Here is a 22,025-nt window from a genome sequence, read left to right as displayed (position 1 = left end):
CCAGCAGTTTGTGGTGTGATTCTACATCCACACCCGAGCCAGATACAAGAGCTGGTGAAGCTGATGGACTTGAGGATAAAAGATGCCTCAGACCTCCGTGAAGTCCAGTACTTTCCTGCCAAGCTTCACGTAGCTGGCAACCCCGCCTTCAGACACCAGCTTATAGCAAGCTGTGAAGTTCAAAACTCACTTTTTACCTGTTGTTGGTAATGAAAGAAGATCATACTCTGTCCTGTAGAACCTGCTGCACGTGACATTCATGCTTGTTTAAACACAACCACACAACAACCCTGAATTCAAATAAACACATAAAACTATCTAAACTAAATTATTGCATTTTGCACAGCACTGTAAAGTTGTGCTGTATGGTGACGAAAATACCAGAAATAAACTGGTTTACCTTCAAATTAAAACCCCAGTAAAGCAGGATCCTACATGAGGTACACTTAGCTGTCTCTTCACTGAACTCATGTCAGTCCTAATGAATAAATGAATAATGAATAAATAAAAACAAACTCACGGTTAGTAATTTAATCTGTGAAATGTACAAAATTTATATTGTGGGATCTTTTGCAAAATAAGGCGTCCATGTAAACGTAGAAAGAAAGAAAGAAATATAGAAACAGACAGACAATGAATGCATATTAAACTCATTTAAATGATCATATCACTTTGCTAAAGTTGAATTTGTTGTTTCACAAGTAAACTTTTTAAAGCAAGAAATTGCATTTTCTTATTCTGCTTATTCTCATACAAGCTTATATAACTTAACTATATATATATATATATATATATATATATATATATATATATATATATATATATATATATATATATATATATATATATATATTCCGTAAGACAGAAACCCAGGTTTCCAGGTGAATTCGGGCAAAGTGGGTGGTGCACGTTGCTGTTTACTGCAGAGTAATGTGAACTTTTAGTGAGTCCCTTCTGTTTCAGTATTTGTTTGGTAACGTTTTAACTGTGTTGGTTAGGAGCCATTCTGGTGTAAAATTTTAGTTGTTTGGAAAAACCAAGCTAAAGTGTGTGTAGCTTTTACCTCCAGTCTTACAAATAGGTCATCAGTCACTTTTTTAAATGGGGCCTCCTGGTCTACTATTCTGAAAAGACTTTCCGGAACTAGAATTGTGCTGTTCCGGTTGACTTGACAGCGGCCCTCGGGAGCAATCATCGAGCTGGAGGAGGCGAAAGCAGCGTCTGGGGGACTTCTCTGCCTGTCTGCTGGCAACCTGATTGACTAATATCACCACCGCCCATAAAGCATCCAGGAAATGAAGCGAGCTTCTACAAGCTGAGCCCTTCTCTCCCGTTCGGTCCGGTTTCTCCGCTGCAGTCGTGATTTGGTCCGGGGCCAGCTCTATTCCGTTATTAGACTTTTTTCATGCGTAGCATCAACTTAGCTGCTATTTTACCTCCTAACACTCCCCAGTTTTAACCGAATCCGCGTTCATTTAGATCCACTGACTCCCGTTCACCCGGAAAATGGCAACCACGATCGATAAAGAGGCTTGCAGAGAAGCTTACAACCAAGTCAGAGATGACAACACGGAGACCAACTGGTAAGTGTTTCACACTGCGCCCTCATTCAGAAAAATTCACTTATACACGTGAAGAAGTTCTGTGTCTGAGTACTTGAAGTAATATTTGTTCGGTATTCGGTAAACCGAGTTGCCGCCCACTGCGCCGGTTTTCCGCCGGATGAATGATCGACGACTCCAGACGGATAAATTGGGGCTGGTTTATAATGGGGCTGGTTTATTGTATAATGTGGTGTGTTGGGGTTTTGGATGAGCTAACTTTAACGCGCTCGGCATGCAGCTGCACCTGCTCGCGCTGGAAACGCGCAGCACGCGGGATGTGAGCCGTTTTACTCCAGATTTTCAGCTTCAGATCGAGAACCTGCAGTAATTCCGGCTAAAAAACACGCCGCCCTCGTTATTCTGCCATGAAATGTGGCTGATCGGTGTTGTGGATGCTGCTCGGCCACACACTGCACAGTTATGAGGCCCAGCAGGGCAGAAGTAATTTCCTTTGTCCTGTATTCATAGAGCAAAACGTTTTTGTGGGGACATTTACACACGACGGGCGTGCACGGGCGTCTTAGGATTTCGTGCATTGCTCCGGATTGCAAAATGGCTCTTACACAATGCTCACTGTGAACAGACACATGAAAATAATAAGATAATAATGTGCATTCTCCAGGACTGCCTTTAAATATGAGGGCTCTACAATCGTTCCTGCAGGACTTGGGACTGAGTATGAGGACTTCAAGAAGCTGTGCACAGGTAAGAGCATTCATCATTCTAGCTGTAGGATGTGTTGTATGATGTGTGGCCCATGGGCGGCATGTTTTCTCTGGACGGGTTTGACAGCCTCTGTGCCACCCAGCTTGACTTGGCCAAGCACTAATCTTTTAAGACTCTGCTCTGTCACCCATTGGCCTTCAGCCCTGTGAAAGCATCTCACTGTTCGGTGGCGTTGCACAATCTCAGTTTTTATAAGGTTAAATGTTTCAGCTCAGCAGTTTGTGGAAATACGTGAACTTTCAGCTTCCTTGTCTCCAGTTCTTAGAATTCATAAAAGTTCTTCCTCTTTAATTACTCCTGCTGCTGATGCCTGTTTGGTAAAGTGTCTTCCAGCGAACAGCTAGAACTTGCCGGTGGTCTGAGATCTTCTTCTCCTGCCAGAGTAACCTGGGTGTGTCAGTTCTGATGCAGCTCTTCTGGCCTGGGGCTGAACCCCTCTTCCCTTTTCTCTCTCTCCCCCTCTTCTACGCAGCGCTTCGAGCTGGCTGCAGCCTTGCTCGTCGGTTCCTGTTCAGAGACGACACCCTCATCCACGTCTCTGGGCTCGTTTGCCTTTTTTAGCAGTGAAGTTGTTTCTCTGCAGAAAAGCCACCATGACTGTAGGAGGAGCTGCTTCCCTGACTCAATTCAAACCAATTCATTGTGTTCCGGTTAAAAAAATCCACATTAATCCAGGTTCCAGTAACCGTCTTCAGACCTGGCTCAGGGATGGCTTCAGATCTGAAGGATTTCAGGAGGCTGAACCATAAACTTTGATGCATTTTCCCATTTTAAGCGTTTTTTCCTTGTAAAGATTAGATGAATTGATATTTGATGAGAGGATGGCCTGCAGGATTTAACCGGAATCTCTGGGTTAGATTCTTTCTTTTGGTGTGTGCACTGTAGTCTTAGTTATTCCTCTGAGAAATGATCCAGCAGGTAGAAAATGAGCTCTAACATGAGCGTGTAGCTGAATCCTGATCAGGAGGCGGCTCTGGGGTCCAGGCTGCTCTGCACCAGCAGCCGACCTTTGGTCTGTTAAAATGACATCAGTTCATGCAGAGCGTCTTTTTTTGCCGTCTCATCATTGTCATCGTTTCTGTGCAGTTTCCTCTGCAGCCATCGGTGGGGGTGGGGGTGAGGGTGGGGGTGTTGGCTGCAGAGTCAGCATGGCTTCAAGCGGAAGAAAAACCAGGAAGAGTCTGGCAGAAGGAGGAAGTGGGTGGGACGGGGGTTTTGTTTGTGCTTGTTCGCCAGCTTGAACACTGATGGTGAGAAAGATAAAGGTGTGTGTGGTTTAAAGAACAGCTGGAGGAGACGAGGTAAGTCGCAGCTGATGCGGTGTGTGGCGAGGTGCTGAGCTCGGCTCTTTATCAGGTTCATGAAGATTAAATAAGTTTCATTATAAAACTGTGAATGCAGCAGCCGGGCAACGTCTCCACAGACGACGTCTGTACTTTCTAACCATCCAGCACCTGAAAGTTTTACAGAGTGGTTGATGTTCCCGTAGTTTTCAGGAAGGACTGTAAAACACCGGAATAAGTGAAACTGCAAAGCACGTTTTTCTCCTCTGAAGTGACTTTTCATCGCGGTCTGCAGGATGAGTCGGAGCTCTTTTAGTTTGCTTTCGGTAATCTGGCTGCCTCCATGAGATGTGAGAACACCGGCTCTTCTTCAGCAGCAGAGATTCAGAGAATGAAAATATTGGACAAAACGACATTCTGAGTCAGTTCTTTGTAAATAAGGTGGATTTAGCATAAATAACGTTGTTGATGTGTCACGAGGTTGTGAAATGCTCGTTCGTTTTCATCCCGACCGAAGTAAAACCTCGTTACTCCCAGGAACACGTCCAAGCTGAACAACTCCTCAAACTGCGCACCAGTACGTGCACACGCATGTTCTAGCTGCTTCACGTTCAGGCGCCTGTTGCTGCCGGTCTTGGAAAACCTCCATGTGCCCGTCATGAGCGATCCAGCATCAAGCAGCTTCTGATGTCATCCTGGAAGCTGATCTTCATGTCCTCCAGGATCAAATGCAGGACCAGAACAGCTGGACGAGCACACAGCTGTGTTATGATTCGCCCCCGTGACCTTTCCAGTACCCGTTCTCCCTGTTGGTGGGTGGAGGTGCCACACTGGCCACGGAGATGTCCGTAAGCTCCTCACTGCTGCCTGTGACTGTTCGTCTTTACAACGGAGGCGACGTTAGTGTCGCGTGTTGAGGAACAAAGAGGGAATCGGTAGAAAGTACAGAGTTATGTTCTTCTGGCAGGTGTGACATGCTGGCAGGTCCCAGCGATCCTGGTCCTGAAGGGCCGGGGTCCTGCAGGTTTTAGAAGTGTCCCTGCTGCAACACGCCTGATCAGTTCTGTGCACAGCTTGATGTCAAGCTGTAATTGCCCATTGATTTGAGTCAGCAGGGACACTTCTGAAACCTCCAGGACCAGGACTATGGATCCCTGCTTTCAGGTTTAGGATGATGATGCTTCCTGGTGGAGCTTCATAGGTAAAGATGATCCAGTTTTCAGGAAGAAATCTGAGTTTTGATCAATTTTCTGGAGTCACACTCTTCTTCCTTCCACTCTTTGACCCTTTGATCGATATTCACCTTCTAAGACTGATTTCCACCACGAACGGTGTGTGTGAGGACGTAGGTGTGTGTGAGGACACAGGTCCTGCAGCTCCGACCACATTCCGAGTTTCTGTCAGTCAGGAACACCTGCAGGAAAGTTCAGTTTTACCTCCACCTCAAACTGCCTGAGGACGGGCAAACGGAGGGACGAGACAGCTGTGAGAAGCTGTCTCAGCCGCATCCGTCAGGCCGGGTGGATGAACTCCTTTTAAAATCAAAAAGTCTGAAATTTACAGGAACGCAGATAAAGTGAAAACAGCTGAGAAATCCAGCGGATCATTTCTGTTAAAGCTGCCATGAAGAATTATTTTAATATTTAATTTTCTCACATGTCCAAACTTTTTAAATAATATGAAATATAGTCGACTACGTCCAAAGATGATGTCATCAAATGTCTGACCAATCATCAGAAGGAATCCGTCCTCTATCAAATGAAGTTGGGAACGGATAAAATCCGATGTTACGTTTTCTGTGAAATCTCTGACGGACTCGGAGACAAAGCAGCAGTTTCGGTCTGGGTGTGTGTTCAGACCTTGTTGTTGTCGACCAGCAGATCATTTGCAGGCGTGGTCGCTGCCACAACACAAAAGATTTGCTCATGGAGTCTGACCTGAATACACTCGCTCTCCGAGCCGGATGAAGCTTCACTCCAGGCTGAGAGACAACCAGACTACAGCGGAAGACAAGCTTCCTTATTTTCACACAGCGTGAGCACATCCAGATTTTATACGGATGTAAACAGAATTCTCAGTCACTGATGAATATTAGTAGTTTTTCTACAAGCGGATTAAACTGAACACTGTCGGAGGAATTTTAATTACAAAGCAAAGTCCAGGTCACTCAGATCTGGACTTTTCCTCGTCTGTTTAAACTGGCTGAAAATATTATTCTAACAACTTATGCTAATTACACTATATTGCCAACAGTATTGGTTCACCTTGACCCTCGTTGGAGTTTAATAGACATCCATTCTTAATGAAATGAGTTCATCATGCCCTCCCTCTGCAGCCGTAACAGCCTCAGCTCTCCTGGGAAGGCACCGATGCTGGACCAGGAGGCCTGGCTCTCCTCCGCTCTAATTCATCCTAAAGCTGTTCTATCGGGTTGAGGTCAGGACTGTGCAGGCCGATCAGGTTCACCCACACCAGACTCCTCATCCAGGTCTTCATGGACCTGCTTTGTGCTCTGGTGCTCAGTCATGTTGGAACAGGAAAGGGCCATTCCCACGCTGTTCCCACAAAGCTGGGAGCATGGAAGTGTCCAAATTCTCTTGGTACGCTGAAGCATTCAGAGTCCTTTCACTGGAACTGAGGGGCCGAGTCCAGTTCCTGGAAACAACCCAAACCATAATACCCCCTCCACCAAACTTTACACTTGGCCCAGTCAGACAGCTGTTATGAGATTTTTTAAGATGTGTAAAAATATGCAGCATGCGAACGTGACTCCGATACAGCCGTTCAGAAAACAACCCGGGTAGGCCCAGATAGGCCCGGGTAGGCTCAGTTAGGCCCAGGTAGGCCCAGATAGGCCCGGGTAGGCCCAGATAGGCCCGGGTAGGCTCAGTTAGGCCTGGGTAGGCCCAGGTAGGCTCAGTTAGGCCCAGTTAGGCCCGGGTAGGCTCAGATAGGCCCGGGTAGGCTCAGTTAGGCCTGGGTAGGCCCGGGTAGGCCATCTGTGTTCAACATCCCCTCACCTCAAGTTTTTTAAGGGTTAATAGTTTATGACAAAGGAAAGACCAGAAAATATTTCTGCTTTCTGTCTTTAAAATGTGAAACTCTGCAGTTTCTACTGTTTGCTTCAAACCTCATCTGTCCCAGTGCTTTCATCTTCATCATCATCATCAGGTCTCATTCTGTCTTCCTCAGACGACACTCGTCTGTTCGGCTTCGTCCGCATCACGACGGGAGATGCCCTGAGCAAGCGAGCCAAGTTCACCCTCATCACCTGGATCGGCGAGAACGTCAGCGGGCTGCAGCGCGCCAAGATCAGCACCGACAAGACGCTGGTCAAAGACGTTGTGCAGGTTCGCCTTAAATCCCGCCTGCGTGGATTTCACACACGTGTTTATAATATAACATCCATCTGGAACATATGCTGCCACCTACTTTCATAAAATAAAAAACACAATATTCAGCCATTTTAGCACTTTGTCAGAAACACGAGAACAACCAGAAGATGCAACTAAACAGTAGAAAAAAACAAAAAAAATAAAAATAAATAACATCGGTTGTGATAAAAGCATGAAGGTGTTTGCTTTGGCTCTCATGTTAATGAGCTACCGACCCCCCCTTTCCTTCAACACGCATCTTGTCTTTGCAGAATTTTGCCAAGGAGTTCATGATCAGCGACCCGCGGGAGCTGGACGAGGACTACATCCGTAAAGAGCTGAAGAAGGCCGGCGGAGCCAACTACGATGCTCAGGCCGAGTAGAGACATGCCACGGTCCACTGGGAGCAACTGGGTCAGGGGATGGGGGGGGGGGAGAGTTGAGGCAGAGCTGCTACCTCTTGGGGAGAGGGCGAGGTGGGATGGAGAGGTCTGTTTTTCACCAGTTAATGGGCCTTTTGAAGCTGCTTTATTCAGACCAGAGGTTGTGCAGGTCTGCATCTGGTCTCATCCTAAAAGCTTAAGTAGACGGAGACTGGACTCAATTTTCTTTTCAACTCCTGAATCCTTAGTCCTCTTGGATGAGAGGAGGAACACCCTAGAGAATCCAAACAAGTCGTTTTGCCTTCTGCTTGGATCACGTTGGCTTGTCTGACTGAGAGTCCAGATTATTTCCTGTATGAGTTTGTGTAGGAGGATTAAAAGGTTGCCGGGGGCAACCCACAGCTGGCAGCCACACAAAGACTCAACAAAACTAACTGTTGAACGAAGAGTTTGCTTCTTTCTTTCCCTTGAGAAGATTAGGATTGTTTTTACATCTTTGTTAGCCAACAGCTGGTTAGCTTAGCGTAGCACAAAGACAGGAGCCAAGGTGACGAAGCTAACCTGGATCATAACTCCCTATCCTTAATTTACATGTTGTTTTGCTTGTTTTGTACATAAAATGAATCCATAAACATGAACGAGGTTAAAGCTTATCTTTAGTCTTTATGTTAAGCTAAGCTTACTGACTTTGCAGAAAAAGTTTGAAGTGGCCAAAATATTCGGTTTTGTCCTGTAAATTAGAAGCTTTTTCTTTAAGGACTAGATCTAGCAGACAATGTGTGCTAAAGTGGTTCTGTTAAAACCCTGAATGAAGACTTTGTGGTCCTCACGGAGGCATCATTAAAAGCCAGTTTCTAAGTGCCCTCAAAGACAGACTTCTCTCCTTTCTGGCCCTCTCCCCAGTTAGCCTGTGGTTGGTTCTACTGTGCTGTGAATTATCATCTCACTGTCTTCATCTCAGCTCCGCCCACAGAACAAAATGAAGTCGCCTTCAAGGCTGCAGCACTGTTCGTTCAGAAAACCGAAGGGTTTCACTTCAGGACGTCCTGAGACCGGATGTAGTTAGACCTCATTTTGAAATGTCCCCCTTCGCCTGCAGGCATGTGTTTGGCACCAGAACATGCTCAGTCAGGACACACCAAACCTCCGGGGAGGAAAGATCTCCATTTTCTGGCTGCATCCTTGGTGATGGTTGGTGGCTCGATTTTAGACGTGAGTGCACATTTATCCGCCTCTTCATCTCCAGCCAGACGGCTGTGTTTGGATTACAGCTGCACGTCTTCCTGCTGGGATGTGGATCCTTTTTATCCCACCAGCTTCTGCTGGAATCATTCAGCGTTAGCAGCTCAGAGCTGGTTAGATGAAGGAGGAAGACTAATTTGCCTCAAACACACAAGTATTGATTGATCCACAGAACCTTAAGAATGCTGGAGAATGGAGGTCTTTTCTTCTGGTGTCTCATCTCACTTTCTACACGTCTACATTCACACTGTAACCTACTGTGTTTGACTGCCTTAGTCTCCCATGGAGAGAGGGGCATCATGGGAGCTTGTGGACACTACACTGTGATTGGCTGTCCTTTTGAACATGGCACAGGATGAGGGTTCAGGCTCATCATCACAACCCAGGAGGAGCCATTTCTCAGTTGTAGCATCTCTTTTTATGTAGTTTCAACCCTCCCTTCCCCCAACAAAAAGAAAATAAATTAGGTTTTTTTCTCTTGTACTTTTCTTGTTTGTGTGTTTTTGTTTTTGAGATAAATTTTATTTTCTCTGAAGAGTTTTACCTGATGGTTTTTTTTTAAAGATGTTATCTTGGACATTGGTGAAAAACATTTCCAGAAAATTGTGCAAAAAAAGGCAGAAAGCAGAACGGGCACACGGTCAGTGGTTTCAGAATAAAAGTGGACGTTTTGTTTTTCCTCAAAGTGTCTTTCTTGTGTCTGAAGGTCAGAATTCACTGCAACAGCAAAATGAATCGGACTAATTAACGTTAACTGTGGCCCCGATGGACATTTTATTCTCCTTCCTGCTCATTTAGCATCAATAGTTTCTCGCTTTTTCCAGCTAATGTAAAAATATCTGCGCGTTAATAATATAAACCAGCAGTTATATGTAAGATCACCTCCCACAAGTTTTCATTAGTTTCCTTTTAGCTGCTCAGTTTGCTCTTTATTTTCAAGCTGCAAGTAGAAAAAGTTCAGTTTTCAAGTCGTTATCAGAAAGCAGTAAAATCACATTTCTGTTGCAGCTGTTCACACGAGAGAAAAACTGGCAGGTACCTGAGGGAGCAGGTACCTGAGGGAGCAGGTACCTGCCATGTTCTCCCAGACCAGCGCTCTGCAGCATGCTCCCATAAAAGCCGTTTTTACCACGAAGAGCCCCAAAACCCTTTCAAATCCTAAAAATATCTTATTCTATTTGGTTTAGAGCAAACCAGAGTTCACGTGTCTACACAACAACGGGACCCACAAGAGTGGAGTCTGCTGGAGCTGGATCAGTTCTCTGAACGAAGTTGGGTCTGTCCTCGAGGACAGAGACCAGTCAGGTCCAACATCAGAATGAGTCTTCATTCGTGGTTTAATCTCCTGGATCCACTTCTTTAAGGTGTTTGCACCAGAAGTGCGTTTGTTCCGGAAACATTTCAATGACATGTTTCTGTCCTTTGCTAATTTCTTGGCGTAAATTGAGCCTATGGGAAAGCCAGCATCGGGAAATGTGCAGAATTCAAGTTATTTTCCTCTGGAGCTGGTGACAAAGGTCCTGGACAAACCGAAAAGCTCACCTGAAAATCTGGCCCTTCAACTCGCAACTTCTGCACCTTTAAACAAGAAAAACATGATCTTGAATCAGTTCGATGCACCTTTTGATTATAAAGCCAGATGAACGACTAATTCCAGCTGGAGGTCTTTCAAAGGCTCGGCCGGCTGCTCCCCGTCCTTCTACTGCTGCTTATTTTTACCATTTACTTTTCTTAAGCTAAGTTGAGGCTTTTTAAACGCTGTTTACTCATGTTAACCATTGCTTGATGCTAGTTATGTCAAGCATAGACGTTTACTTATTTTAACCATCAGATGATTCTGATTAAAACTTTACATAAAGCATTAGCTCGCAAGCAGCTGTTAACCTGTTTAAACAATCAGTTGGATAATTTAACTTAATAAATGTTAAAACAGTTTAACCATTAGCCATACCTTGTAACATGAGAACTTTCTAAATTTAAATTCACAAACATATAAAAAAAAAAAAATAAATAAATAAATAAAAAAAAAAAAAAAATTCACAAACACAGCAAAGCCAAAGGTTTTATTTGATCACGACAGGCGGTATTTATAACTCATTAACTTGGCCTCACCCTAACCAAACCTTTGCACAAGTTTCCACATTACAGGTAAGTCTGCTACGAAGAGTAGAGGGTGCAACATGGAGCCAACAGTGCTGGGAAATGTGCTGTGCAGGTTCTTTTAAAAGGGGAGTATGGGACACAGGTAACAGAAGACCTTATGAATCTACTGGGCTAACTTGTCTTTGACATGTTTCTATTGTAAACCCAGGAATGAATCCATTTCAAGCATTTAGTGGGCAGGTTTAGACACTTTTACAGGAAGGTTTAGGTTTGCTAATTCAATAACACAAATAGGATAAAAATGGAATTATTTTCATTTTTAGGGGAAATCCTTGAACGGCCAGTCTGCAGTATTTGGCTGTGATGGTGTGTGTAGCGTGATGGATACGAGGTTGTTAGAATGAAGGAAGAACTCCAGAATTAAAAGAATAAATGAATGACGTGACGTTTTAGTGCTTCAGAGTTTTTATATCACTTATTAAATCAGGACTCGTGTAAAATTACGTTTCGGCTGAGCTCAGGTTGTTTCTTTTTAAAATCGAACTATTAGCATTCAGTCAAATCAAACTTTATTTATAAAGCACTTTTCATGTGTAACAGCAGCACAAAGTGCTTTACATAAAACACCAGCAATCACACACACACACACACACACACACACACCTAGACGGACGAAGACCCCCCCGCACAGGATAACTCAGGGGTGTTGACCTTAAAGCGTCACAACAGAAGAACCATTAACACAAATATTTATTCACAAATAAGCTTTAACCTGCTTTCTGAAGATGAATTTTTTAGCTTCTTTGTCATTTGTCCATTTTATTTTGCTACGTGTTGCTTCCATCTCTGTTCCTTGTAAATTATATCTGCTCTTTCTAGTCGTTTCTGTATATTTGATGATAATATGTTATTACGTGCTTCATGTATCATTAATAAAACAGAGTAATCCACTAAATCAGGAAACTGAAGCTGAATAAATGATGGCTTTGATGTAGATTCTGCAGATGATTCTTAAAACTCTTTTGTTGGAGTTTGTGTAAGTTTTACATGAACGTCCTCAGTCAGAAATGAGACGATCAATAAGTTATGAAACATAATTAATGCTTTCTTATTAAACAACGCTGACTTGTGTTAATGGCAGAAATTAGCAGTAATTAAACAAAACATGCTAATAAATTAAATCCTAATCACGCGTGTTCAGCCATCATGTCTATACAGGATATTGATTTCCAATAAAGAGGCCTAACTGAGCCAGTTCTTGTCTCTGATTGACGGCAGCTGGTCTGCATCAGGTCCGTCGATGGTTCCCAGCTGTTCAAACCCAAACCCCGGCATGTCGGGTTGTTGCTGCACAGAGCTCTGTGGCTTCAAACTGTGAGGGGAATTAAAATGTCATTTAAGATTGCATGGGAGTTAAGAGACAGGTGTGTGAAGGTGTGTTAATGATCTAATTCAAGATTTACCAATAAAACTAATTTTTTAATTTTCTGTCAGCTTGAAGAATTAAACAGATTGTTTCATTTGAAAGAATGAGAGGAAATTTAGAACGGAAAATTGCAAAATTGCAAGAAGGATGCAAGTACCCCCCCAATTTCCCCCATTCCTTCCTCCCTCTCTATTCTACCTGAACAAGAACTCCAACCCCTTTTTTCTGTCTCTTAATCCACTCGATATAAAAATAAACTTCTGGCTTGGAACAATATTTTGGGGTCCATGGGGTGTCTCCTTTTTAGTTCACAAAATGGCTGCCATGACATGTCTCTGAGCATTTTGGCTGGCCTGAATCTTCTCAGAATCCATCAAATATCATCGCAATCCTTTTGTTAAGATAGAAGGCGAGCTAACTTTTGACTCAAGCTACAGTTGGGCTTAATTCCAATGTCAGTTGTGGATTATATCACTGCTTCATGAGACTTTTGGCAGGAAACAAAGTCAAGAGGCGTCCAGGCCAAAAGGCCTTGACTGGAATAGGAACATCTAATATTTTCTTCTTCTAACATCTACCTCCAAAATCCACCACTGGTTCATCGTGGTAAGAATATCATGCCTCCTAAAAAAGCTGCAGCTTGTGAGGATGAGTCTGCCATCACCATGGCTGTGCTCACACATATGATGGAGCAGCAAAAAGAATTCTACAAGGAAATGATGAATCTGCAGCAAGAAAACTTCAAATGTTTCATTCAAGTGATGATTGATGGAACTATAAGAGGCTGGATGGGGTTATGAAAGATGTACAAGAATTGAAGACAAGCCTGGAGTTTACACCAAATAAAATGAAGGAGATGAGAACAGGGCACAAGGAAAATAAAGCCAAAATAAAATCTTCTGAAAGCAGCATAATGAAGTCCAAACAGGATGTTGATGCAATGCACACAAAGTTGGATTACACTGAAAACCAGCACAGAAGGAAAATATTATTATTGATGGGATTCCGGACGCAAAAGGAGAAAAATGGAATGAACTGGAGCATAAGGTTAAACAAACGTTCTCCAATAATCTTGACTTGACGGTGCCAAGATTGAGATGGAGTGTGTCCAGAGGATCGGTCAGCACCAGGAGGGGGAAGAGCAGGAAAAATCCTGGTGAATCAAACAGCGCATCCGCTCTTCTGTCGAAAAGCTGAAGGGGACTAATATCTACGTAAACGAAGACTTCTCTGAGGCAGTGCAGCTGAGAAGAAATGAACTCTGGCCAAAGCTGAAAGAGAGAAAGATCCGGGCTGAGGTACGACAGGCTGGTCACTGGGCCGAAAGATCAACATACAGAAAATGAATAACGGAATTTTAGCAGGATGTTTTATACGTGTGTTCTACTTTTGAGACTTCAGTTATGAACTCTAACAAGATAATTAAATCTTTTTCTAAAAAGTCCTGGCCCACTTCAACATATGCAGCCTGAGAAATAAGGTTGATGAAATAACTAGAATCTGTCAAATAGTGCAAGGACATGAATGTTTTCTATCAGAAACACATTTGGACAATAGTTTGATAACTCTGTACTAGCAGTTACTGGCTACAACCTATACAGAAGAGACCGGGGTAAATATGGACGGGGTATAGCACTGTTTATTAAAGAAAACATGGCAGTCTTCCCAAGAAATGATATAATGTGTGCTGATATTGAAGTACTATAGCTATAGATTCAAATGGTCCATTGCAAGCCCTTTTTAGTTTAAATATGTCTTATGACAGTTTTATATTGCTGTCTTTTACTGTCTTTGACTGATTTTATATACGCTTTTAGTAAATTGTAATTTTGTATACTGATTTTGGACCCCAGGAAGATTAGCAACCACTGTTGTGGAAGCTAATGGGAATCCAAACAAATGAACAAATAACTAAACAAATAAACAAGAACCACCCAGACCAGACCAGGGCAGGTTCCCCATCACAGCCATAGGGCTGCAGTGCAGGTCCCTTCCTGCAACCACAACCCTGCAGACCGGGCAGAGCCCCCAATGCTGTGGGTCCCTATGAGGAAAACTTTTATTCAACCATATTTATTTCTTTTTATATTATTTATTCATTATCTAATTGTATTTTTTCTAGATATTTTCCAGAATTTATTTAGTTTTTATGCAATTGTAAATAAATTCAGGCCTTAATGGGCTCTGTTTGCCTTCACTCCCATTCAGACAGATTTCCTCATGAGTTGCACAAAGCAGCTGCTGATGTGGACTGGACTTGTTTGTGGACCAGACCCAACCAATCCAATCCCCCGTCATCTGTCGCCAACAGTATGTTCCAGTTAGTAACATCAGTGTTACAGTGAAACAGCTGGACGATGTTCAGTATTTTATCTGTCTCTGTTGTCTATTGTTACACAGACATTTTAGTCTGCATGCATGGATGAAACACCATGCCAAGCTAGCTCCTCACATTCACCCAATCATCATGAGTAGCCTGCTAGTTTCACAGTTTGTTGAAAGAAGATAATCATTCACACAGAGATCCATTAACCAGGACAATCCAGTGTAACATGGTAAACACCGGTGCCTACAGCAGGATACGTGCTGGTCTGGGATCCTTATGCATAACGTTATATTCTTAGTCAGAGAAGGCAATATTGGTTAGGAACATCCGAGCTCTTCTTCATCCCATTCCATGAAAATGACTTCCATAATATTTATCTTTTAATTAAATTCCACTTTCAGACCAAACCTGTACAAGAATAAAACAGCAAATATTTAGCCTGAAATATCTTCCAATGTGGCCTAATGATCATTTGAATTTTATGCCTTTACAGTATGTTAGGTTTAAATTTGGCCTAGTAAGGATTGTTTAGTGCAGGGGTCTGCAGCCTTTCCAGCCCAAAGAGCCATTTCTCCCTCAGCCAGCTAAATAAAACTCCTTTAGACGCTGATGTTACCAGACCTTCTGAAAAAAGACAACTTATAATTTTAGATAAATATCTACTTTAGGAAATGTGTTGTAATATTTAAAGAACCACATTTTATTTTAATTTTTAGGTTTTAAAATAAAGAAAAACATAAAACATTTCCAAAAAGAGGACAGACAGACTTTCTTCTATGGGATGTAGGTATTTGTGGAAAATTATGTTTTTTTAAAAAGTCCATAGTTTCCAACCTAATGACAAGAAAAATAAATATTCTTGGTACTTTTAGTGTCAATATATCGAAATTCAATGCAATTATTCCATGAAAAAAATGAAAAATAGCTAAAAACCTGCATTTGTTATTATATCTATATTTGAAACAGTAGCTAGTTCTTTAGCATGTTTAGCCATGTATTGAGAGCCGTTGTGGAAGGTTCCAGAGACCCACCTGCTGCTCTGGAGCCACAGGTTGAACACCCCTGGTTTAGGCGAAATGTTGAACACCAGATTTAGTCAGAATGTCTAAGTGTCTTATCTCACATGATAAAGGTATGATTAATCCTAAATAAATGTTCTTTTAGGTTTTAGATCCCTGTTTGTGGAGAAAAACATCTTCTGTCAGACAGCATCATGTCCTGGTTTTTAAAAGACATAAAAACATCAAATCCATGAATTTATTTAACTGCAGTAGAAAACTGCAGGAAGACTTTCAAAGTATTGGAAGTTAAAATCTGATCTAATCATTACTGGAAGGAGCATCTTCCTGAAACCATCTCCTCCAGGTCAGAATCAGCCTCCTCATCCTGGAAGACCAGATCCAGGACTTGCTGTGCATTAAACCTGCTGCCATCATGTCATTTACTAAAATACCAGCCGAGGAACTTTAATAACAAAGCCCCACCATCCATCCATCCATCCATCCATCCATCCATCCATCCATCCATCCATCCATCCATCCATCCATCCATCCATCCATCCATCCATCCATCCATCCATCCATCCATCCATCCATCCAGCCAGGTAAATATCTCTGTCTCTACATTCCAGGTGCAGATCGAACCTTCTGTTCCTCTGGACATCATACATGACGACTCCTGGGTTCTTTTACTATTTCACCGTTTCCCTCACAAACCTTCACAGACCAGCAGGTCTCTGCCAGAACCTGGACTATCAGAGTCCGGGTCTCCCTTTCAACTCTGCCACCATACAACGTAGAAGCCAACATGGTTTGTAGACGTTCACACGTTCAAGATTCCTTAAAACCTCCATGTCTTTTCATCTGGCCAGCAGTGGTCGATGTAAAATCCAGACGGACAGACATGGGCCACATTTCACCCCAAACAGCTTCAGTCTGCAACGTTTCCAGCATCTGAATGAAACCGTAAAATGTTGAAATACTTTCATTTTTGAGTATTTGGCTTTTTTCGGGAAGTTTTCTGGCCAACAGAAAGTTGTTCAGGTTAGTTTTACTGCTGTTAAATGTCCAAACGGCTCAAATTTGCCCCGAACAGGTTTGAAGCTGTGATTGTTGGCCCCCACTCGTTCCTTTCACTTTATGTTCTGCATGTCCCGGCAGAAGCAGCTAGTGTGGCCAAAGATAAATGCAGGCAGCATCATCAGTCTCAGAGTGACAGTTAACTCAGTCCTTCTGCTAATGATGGGGGGAATACTGGCATGCAGGACCAGTGGGAGTCCAAACAAGGACTGTCAGATCAGTTCCTGCAGGGCGATACCATTCAGATGCTTCCTGCATTCCTCAGACCTCCTCCTCGCTGCTGCAAGTCCTGCAGCCCTCAGCCAGTCATGTGCTCTGTTAGAAACCAGGAGAAAGGCAAGAATTGTCTTGTAGCCCACCCAGCGATGTTCTGGTGTATGAAACCAAGTGCTGGCCTGTCGACCACATCAAGCGGCACCAAAAATAAATGTGGTCAAAAGCAAACATTTGTTTTTGATTGGAAACCAGAAAATACCAATATCACATAAAAAAATATATATATAAAAGGACTGTGCTATGTGGAACTTAATCTGGCTTTTTCCAGCTGAAGCAACTGCAAAGGCAAAGTGTGTTCTTTCAAAGCAGGACTTCATGCTTTTCTAACAACACGGCTGGATCACTGCAAGGCCTGAAACTCTGGTGTCTGTTAGAACTCTCTGAAACTCTGGTGTCTGTTAGAACTCTCTGAAACTCTGGTGTCTGTTAGAACTCTCTGAAACTCTGGTGTCTGTTAGAACTCTCTGATACTCTGGTGTCTGTTAGAAATCTCTGATACTCTGGTATCTCTTAGAAATCTCTGAAACTCTGGTGTCTGTTAGAAATCTCTGAAACTCTGGTGTCTGTTAGAAATCTCTGAAACTCTGGTGTCTGTTAAAAATCTCTGATACTCTGGTGTCTGTTAGAAATCTCTGAAACTCTGGTATCTGTTAGAAATCTCTGATACTCTGGTATCTGTTAGAAATCTCTGATACTCTGGTGTCTGTTAGAAATCTCTGATACTCTGGTATCTGTTAGAAATCTCTGATACTCTGGTGTCTGTTAGAAATCTCTGAAACTCTGGTGTTTGTTAGAAATCTCTGAAACTCTGGTGTCTGTTAGAAATCTCTGAAACTCTGGTGTCTGTTAGAAATCTCTGAAACTCTGGTATCTGTTAGAAATCTCTGATACTCTGGTATCTGTTAGAAATCTCTGATACTCTGGTGTCTGTTAGAAATCTCTGAAACTCTAGTGTTTGTTAGAAATCTCTGAAACTCTGGTGTCTGTTAGAAATCTCTGAAACTCTGGTGTCTGTTAGAAATCTCTGATACTCTGGTATCTGTTAGAAATCTCTGATACTCTGGTGTCTGTTAGAAATCTCTGATACTCTGGTATCTGTTAGAAATCTCTGATACTCTGGTATCTGTTAGAAATCTCTGATACTCTGGTATCTGTTAGAAATCTCTGAAACTCTGGTATCTGTTAGAAATCTCTGAAACTCTGGTATCTGTTAGAAATCTCTGAAACTCTGGTATCTGTTAGAAATCTCTGATACTCTGGTATCTGTTAGAAATCTCTGATACTCTGGTATCTGTTAGAAATCTCTGATACTCTGGTATCTGTTAGAAATCTCTGATACTCTGGTGTCTGTTAGAAATCTCTGAAACTCTGGTATCTGTTAGAAATCTCTGATACTCTGGTATCTGTTAGAAATCTCTGAAACTCTGGTATCTGTTAGAAATCTCTGAAACTCTGGTATCTGTTAGAAATCTCTGAAACTCTGGTATCTGTTAGAAACCTTTGATACTCTGGTATCTGTTAGAAATCTCTGAAACTCTGGTGTCTGTTAGAAACCTCTGAAACTCTGGTATCTGTTAGAAATCTCTGAAACTCTGGTGTCTATTAGAAATCTCTGAAACTCTGGTATCTGTTAGAAACCTCTGATACTCTGGTGTCTGTTAGAAACCTCTGATACTCTGGTGTCTGTTAGAAACCTCTGAAACTCTGGTATCTGTTAGAAATCTCTGAAACTCTGGTGTCTGTTAGAAATCTCTGATACTCTGGTGTCTGTTAGAAACCTCTGATACTCTGGTGTCTGTTAGAAACCTCTGAAACTCTGGTATCTGTTAGAAATCTCTGAAACTCTGGTATCTGTTAGAAATCTCTGATACTCTGGTATCTGTTAGAAATCTCTGAAACTCTGGTGTCTGTTAGAAATCTCTGAAACTCTGGTGTCTGTTAGAAACCTCTGAAACTCTGGTGTCTGTTAGAAATCTCTGAAACTCTGGTATCTGTTAGAAATCTCTGAAACTCTGGTGTCTGTTCGAAATCTCTGATACTCTGGTGTCTGTTAGAAACCTCTGATACTCTGGTGTCTGTTAGAAACCTCTGAAACTCTGGTATCTGTTAGAAATCTCTGAAACTCTGGTGTCTGTTAGAAATCTCTGATACTCTGGTATCTGTTAGAAATCTCTGAAACTCTGGTGTCTGTTAGAAATCTCTGAAACTCTGGTGTCTGTTAGAAATCTCTGAAACTCTGGTGTCTGTTAGAAATCTCTGAAACTCTGGTATCTGTTAGAAATCTCTGATACTCTGGTATCTGTTAGAAATCTCTGATACTCTGGTGTCTGTTAGAAATCTCTGAAACTCTAGTGTTTGTTAGAAATCTCTGAAACTCTGGTGTCTGTTAGAAATCTCTGAAACTCTGGTGTCTGTTAGAAATCTCTGATACTCTGGTATCTGTTAGAAATCTCTGATACTCTGGTGTCTGTTAGAAATCTCTGATACTCTGGTATCTGTTAGAAATCTCTGATACTCTGGTATCTGTTAGAAATCTCTGATACTCTGGTATCTGTTAGAAATCTCTGAAACTCTGGTATCTGTTAGAAATCTCTGAAACTCTGGTATCTGTTAGAAATCTCTGAAACTCTGGTATCTGTTAGAAATCTCTGATACTCTGGTATCTGTTAGAAATCTCTGATACTCTGGTATCTGTTAGAAATCTCTGATACTCTGGTATCTGTTAGAAATCTCTGATACTCTGGTGTCTGTTAGAAATCTCTGAAACTCTGGTATCTGTTAGAAATCTCTGATACTCTGGTATCTGTTAGAAATCTCTGAAACTCTGGTATCTGTTAGAAATCTCTGAAACTCTGGTATCTGTTAGAAATCTCTGAAACTCTGGTATCTGTTAGAAACCTTTGATACTCTGGTATCTGTTAGAAATCTCTGAAACTCTGGTGTCTGTTAGAAACCTCTGAAACTCTGGTATCTGTTAGAAATCTCTGAAACTCTGGTGTCTATTAGAAATCTCTGAAACTCTGGTATCTGTTAGAAACCTCTGATACTCTGGTGTCTGTTAGAAACCTCTGATACTCTGGTGTCTGTTAGAAACCTCTGAAACTCTGGTATCTGTTAGAAATCTCTGAAACTCTGGTGTCTGTTAGAAATCTCTGATACTCTGGTGTCTGTTAGAAACCTCTGATACTCTGGTGTCTGTTAGAAACCTCTGAAACTCTGGTATCTGTTAGAAATCTCTGAAACTCTGGTATCTGTTAGAAATCTCTGATACTCTGGTATCTGTTAGAAATCTCTGAAACTCTGGTGTCTGTTAGAAATCTCTGAAACTCTGGTGTCTGTTAGAAACCTCTGAAACTCTGGTGTCTGTTAGAAATCTCTGAAACTCTGGTATCTGTTAGAAATCTCTGAAACTCTGGTGTCTGTTCGAAATCTCTGATACTCTGGTGTCTGTTAGAAACCTCTGATACTCTGGTGTCTGTTAGAAACCTCTGAAACTCTGGTATCTGTTAGAAATCTCTGAAACTCTGGTGTCTGTTAGAAATCTCTGATACTCTGGTATCTGTTAGAAATCTCTGAAACTCTGGTGTCTGTTAGAAACCTCTGAAACTCTGGTATCTGTTAGAAATCTCTGATACTCTGGTGTCTGTTAGAAATCTCTGAAACTCTGGTGTCTGTTAGAAACCTCTGAAACTCTGGTGTCTGTTAGAAATCTCTGAAACTCTGGTATCTGTTAGAAATCTCTGAAACTCTGGTATCTGTTAGAAATCTCTGAAACTCTGGTGTCTGTTAGAAATCTCTGATACTCTGGTGTCTGTTTGAAATCTCTGAAACTCTGGTGTTTGTTAGAAATCTCTGAAACTCTGGTGTCTGTTAGAAATCTCTGATACTCTGGTGTCTGTTAGAAATCTCTGAAACTCTGGTGTTTGTTAGAAATCTCTGAAACTCTGGTGTCTGTTAGAAATCTCTGATACTCTGGTGTCTGTTAGAAATCTCTGAAACTCTGGTATCTGTTAGAAATCTCTGATACTCTGGTATCTGTTAGAAATCTCTGATACTCTGGTATCTGTTAGAAATCTCTGAAACTCTGGTGTCTGTTAGAAATCTCTGAAACTCTGGTATCTGTTAGAAATCTCTGATACTCTGGTGTCTGTTAGAAATCTCTGAAACTCTGGTGTCTGTTAGAAACCTCTGAAACTCTGGTATCTGTTAGAAATCTCTGAAACTCTGGTATCTGTTAGAAACCTCTGATACTCTGGTGTCTGTTAGAAACCTCTGATACTCTGGTGTCTGTTAGAAACCTCTGAAACTCTGGTATCTGTTAGAAATCTCTGAAACTCTGGTGTCTGTTAGAAATCTCTGATACTCTGGTGTCTGTTAGAAACCTCTGATACTCTGGTGTCTGTTAGAAATCTCTGAAACTCTGGTATCTGTTAGAAATCTCTAAAACTCTGGTATCTGTTAGAAATCTCTGATACTCTGGTATCTGTTAGAAATCTCTGATACTCTGGTGTCTGTTAGAAATCTCTGAAACTCTGGTGTCTGTTAGAAATCTCTGAAACTCTGGTATCTGTTAGAAATCTCTGAAACTCTGATATCTGTTAGAAATCTCTGAAACTCTGGTGTCTGTTAGAAATCTCTGATACTCTGGTATCTGTTAGAAATCTCTGAAACTCTGGTGTCTGTTAGAAACCTCTGATACTCTGGTATCTGTTAGAAACCTCTGATACTCTGGTGTCTGTTAGAAATCTCTGAAACTCTGGTGTCTGTTAGAAATTTCTGAAACTCTGGTATCTGTTAGAAATCTCTGATACTCTGGTGTCTGTTAGAAATCTCTGAAACTCTGGTATCTGTTAGAAATCTCTGATACTCTGGTGTCTGTTAGAAATCTCTGATACTCTGGTATCTGTTAGAAATCTCTGAAACTCTGGTATCTGTTAGAAATCTCTGATACTCTGGTGTCTGTTAGAAATCTCTGAAACTCTGGTATCTGTTAGAAATCTCTGATACTCTGGTATCTGTTAGAAATCTCTGAAACTCTGGTATCTGTTAGAAATCTCTGAAACTCTGGTATCTGTTAGAAATCTTTGAAACTCTGGTGTCTGTTAGAAATCTCTGAAACTCTGGTGTCTGTTAGAAACCTCTGAAACTCTGGTATCTGTTAGAAATCTCTGAAACTCTGGTGTCTGTTAGAAATCTCTGATACT

At 41.9% G+C, this 22,025-nt stretch overlaps 1 protein-coding gene across 1 annotated transcript; it reads left to right on the top strand.

Annotated features, from left to right (window-relative positions):
• Positions 1-1,185: 1,185 nt before the first annotated feature.
• Positions 1,186-9,291, top strand: cotl1 (coactosin-like F-actin binding protein 1). Its single transcript, XM_041996885.1, has 4 exons — positions 1,186-1,583; positions 2,227-2,309; positions 6,806-6,963; positions 7,260-9,291. The coding sequence occupies exons 1-4, from the start codon at positions 1,507-1,509 to the stop codon at positions 7,368-7,370; spliced, it is 429 nt and encodes a 142-aa protein (XP_041852819.1). The 5' UTR covers positions 1,186-1,506; the 3' UTR covers positions 7,371-9,291.
• The last annotated feature ends 12,734 nt before the right edge of the window (positions 9,292-22,025 follow it).

The sequence above is a fragment of the Melanotaenia boesemani genome, chromosome 10 (assembly GCF_017639745.1).
Source record: "Melanotaenia boesemani isolate fMelBoe1 chromosome 10, fMelBoe1.pri, whole genome shotgun sequence".
Lineage (NCBI taxonomy): Eukaryota > Metazoa > Chordata > Actinopteri > Atheriniformes > Melanotaeniidae > Melanotaenia > Melanotaenia boesemani.
This window is presented reverse-complemented; position numbering and strand designations above follow the sequence as displayed.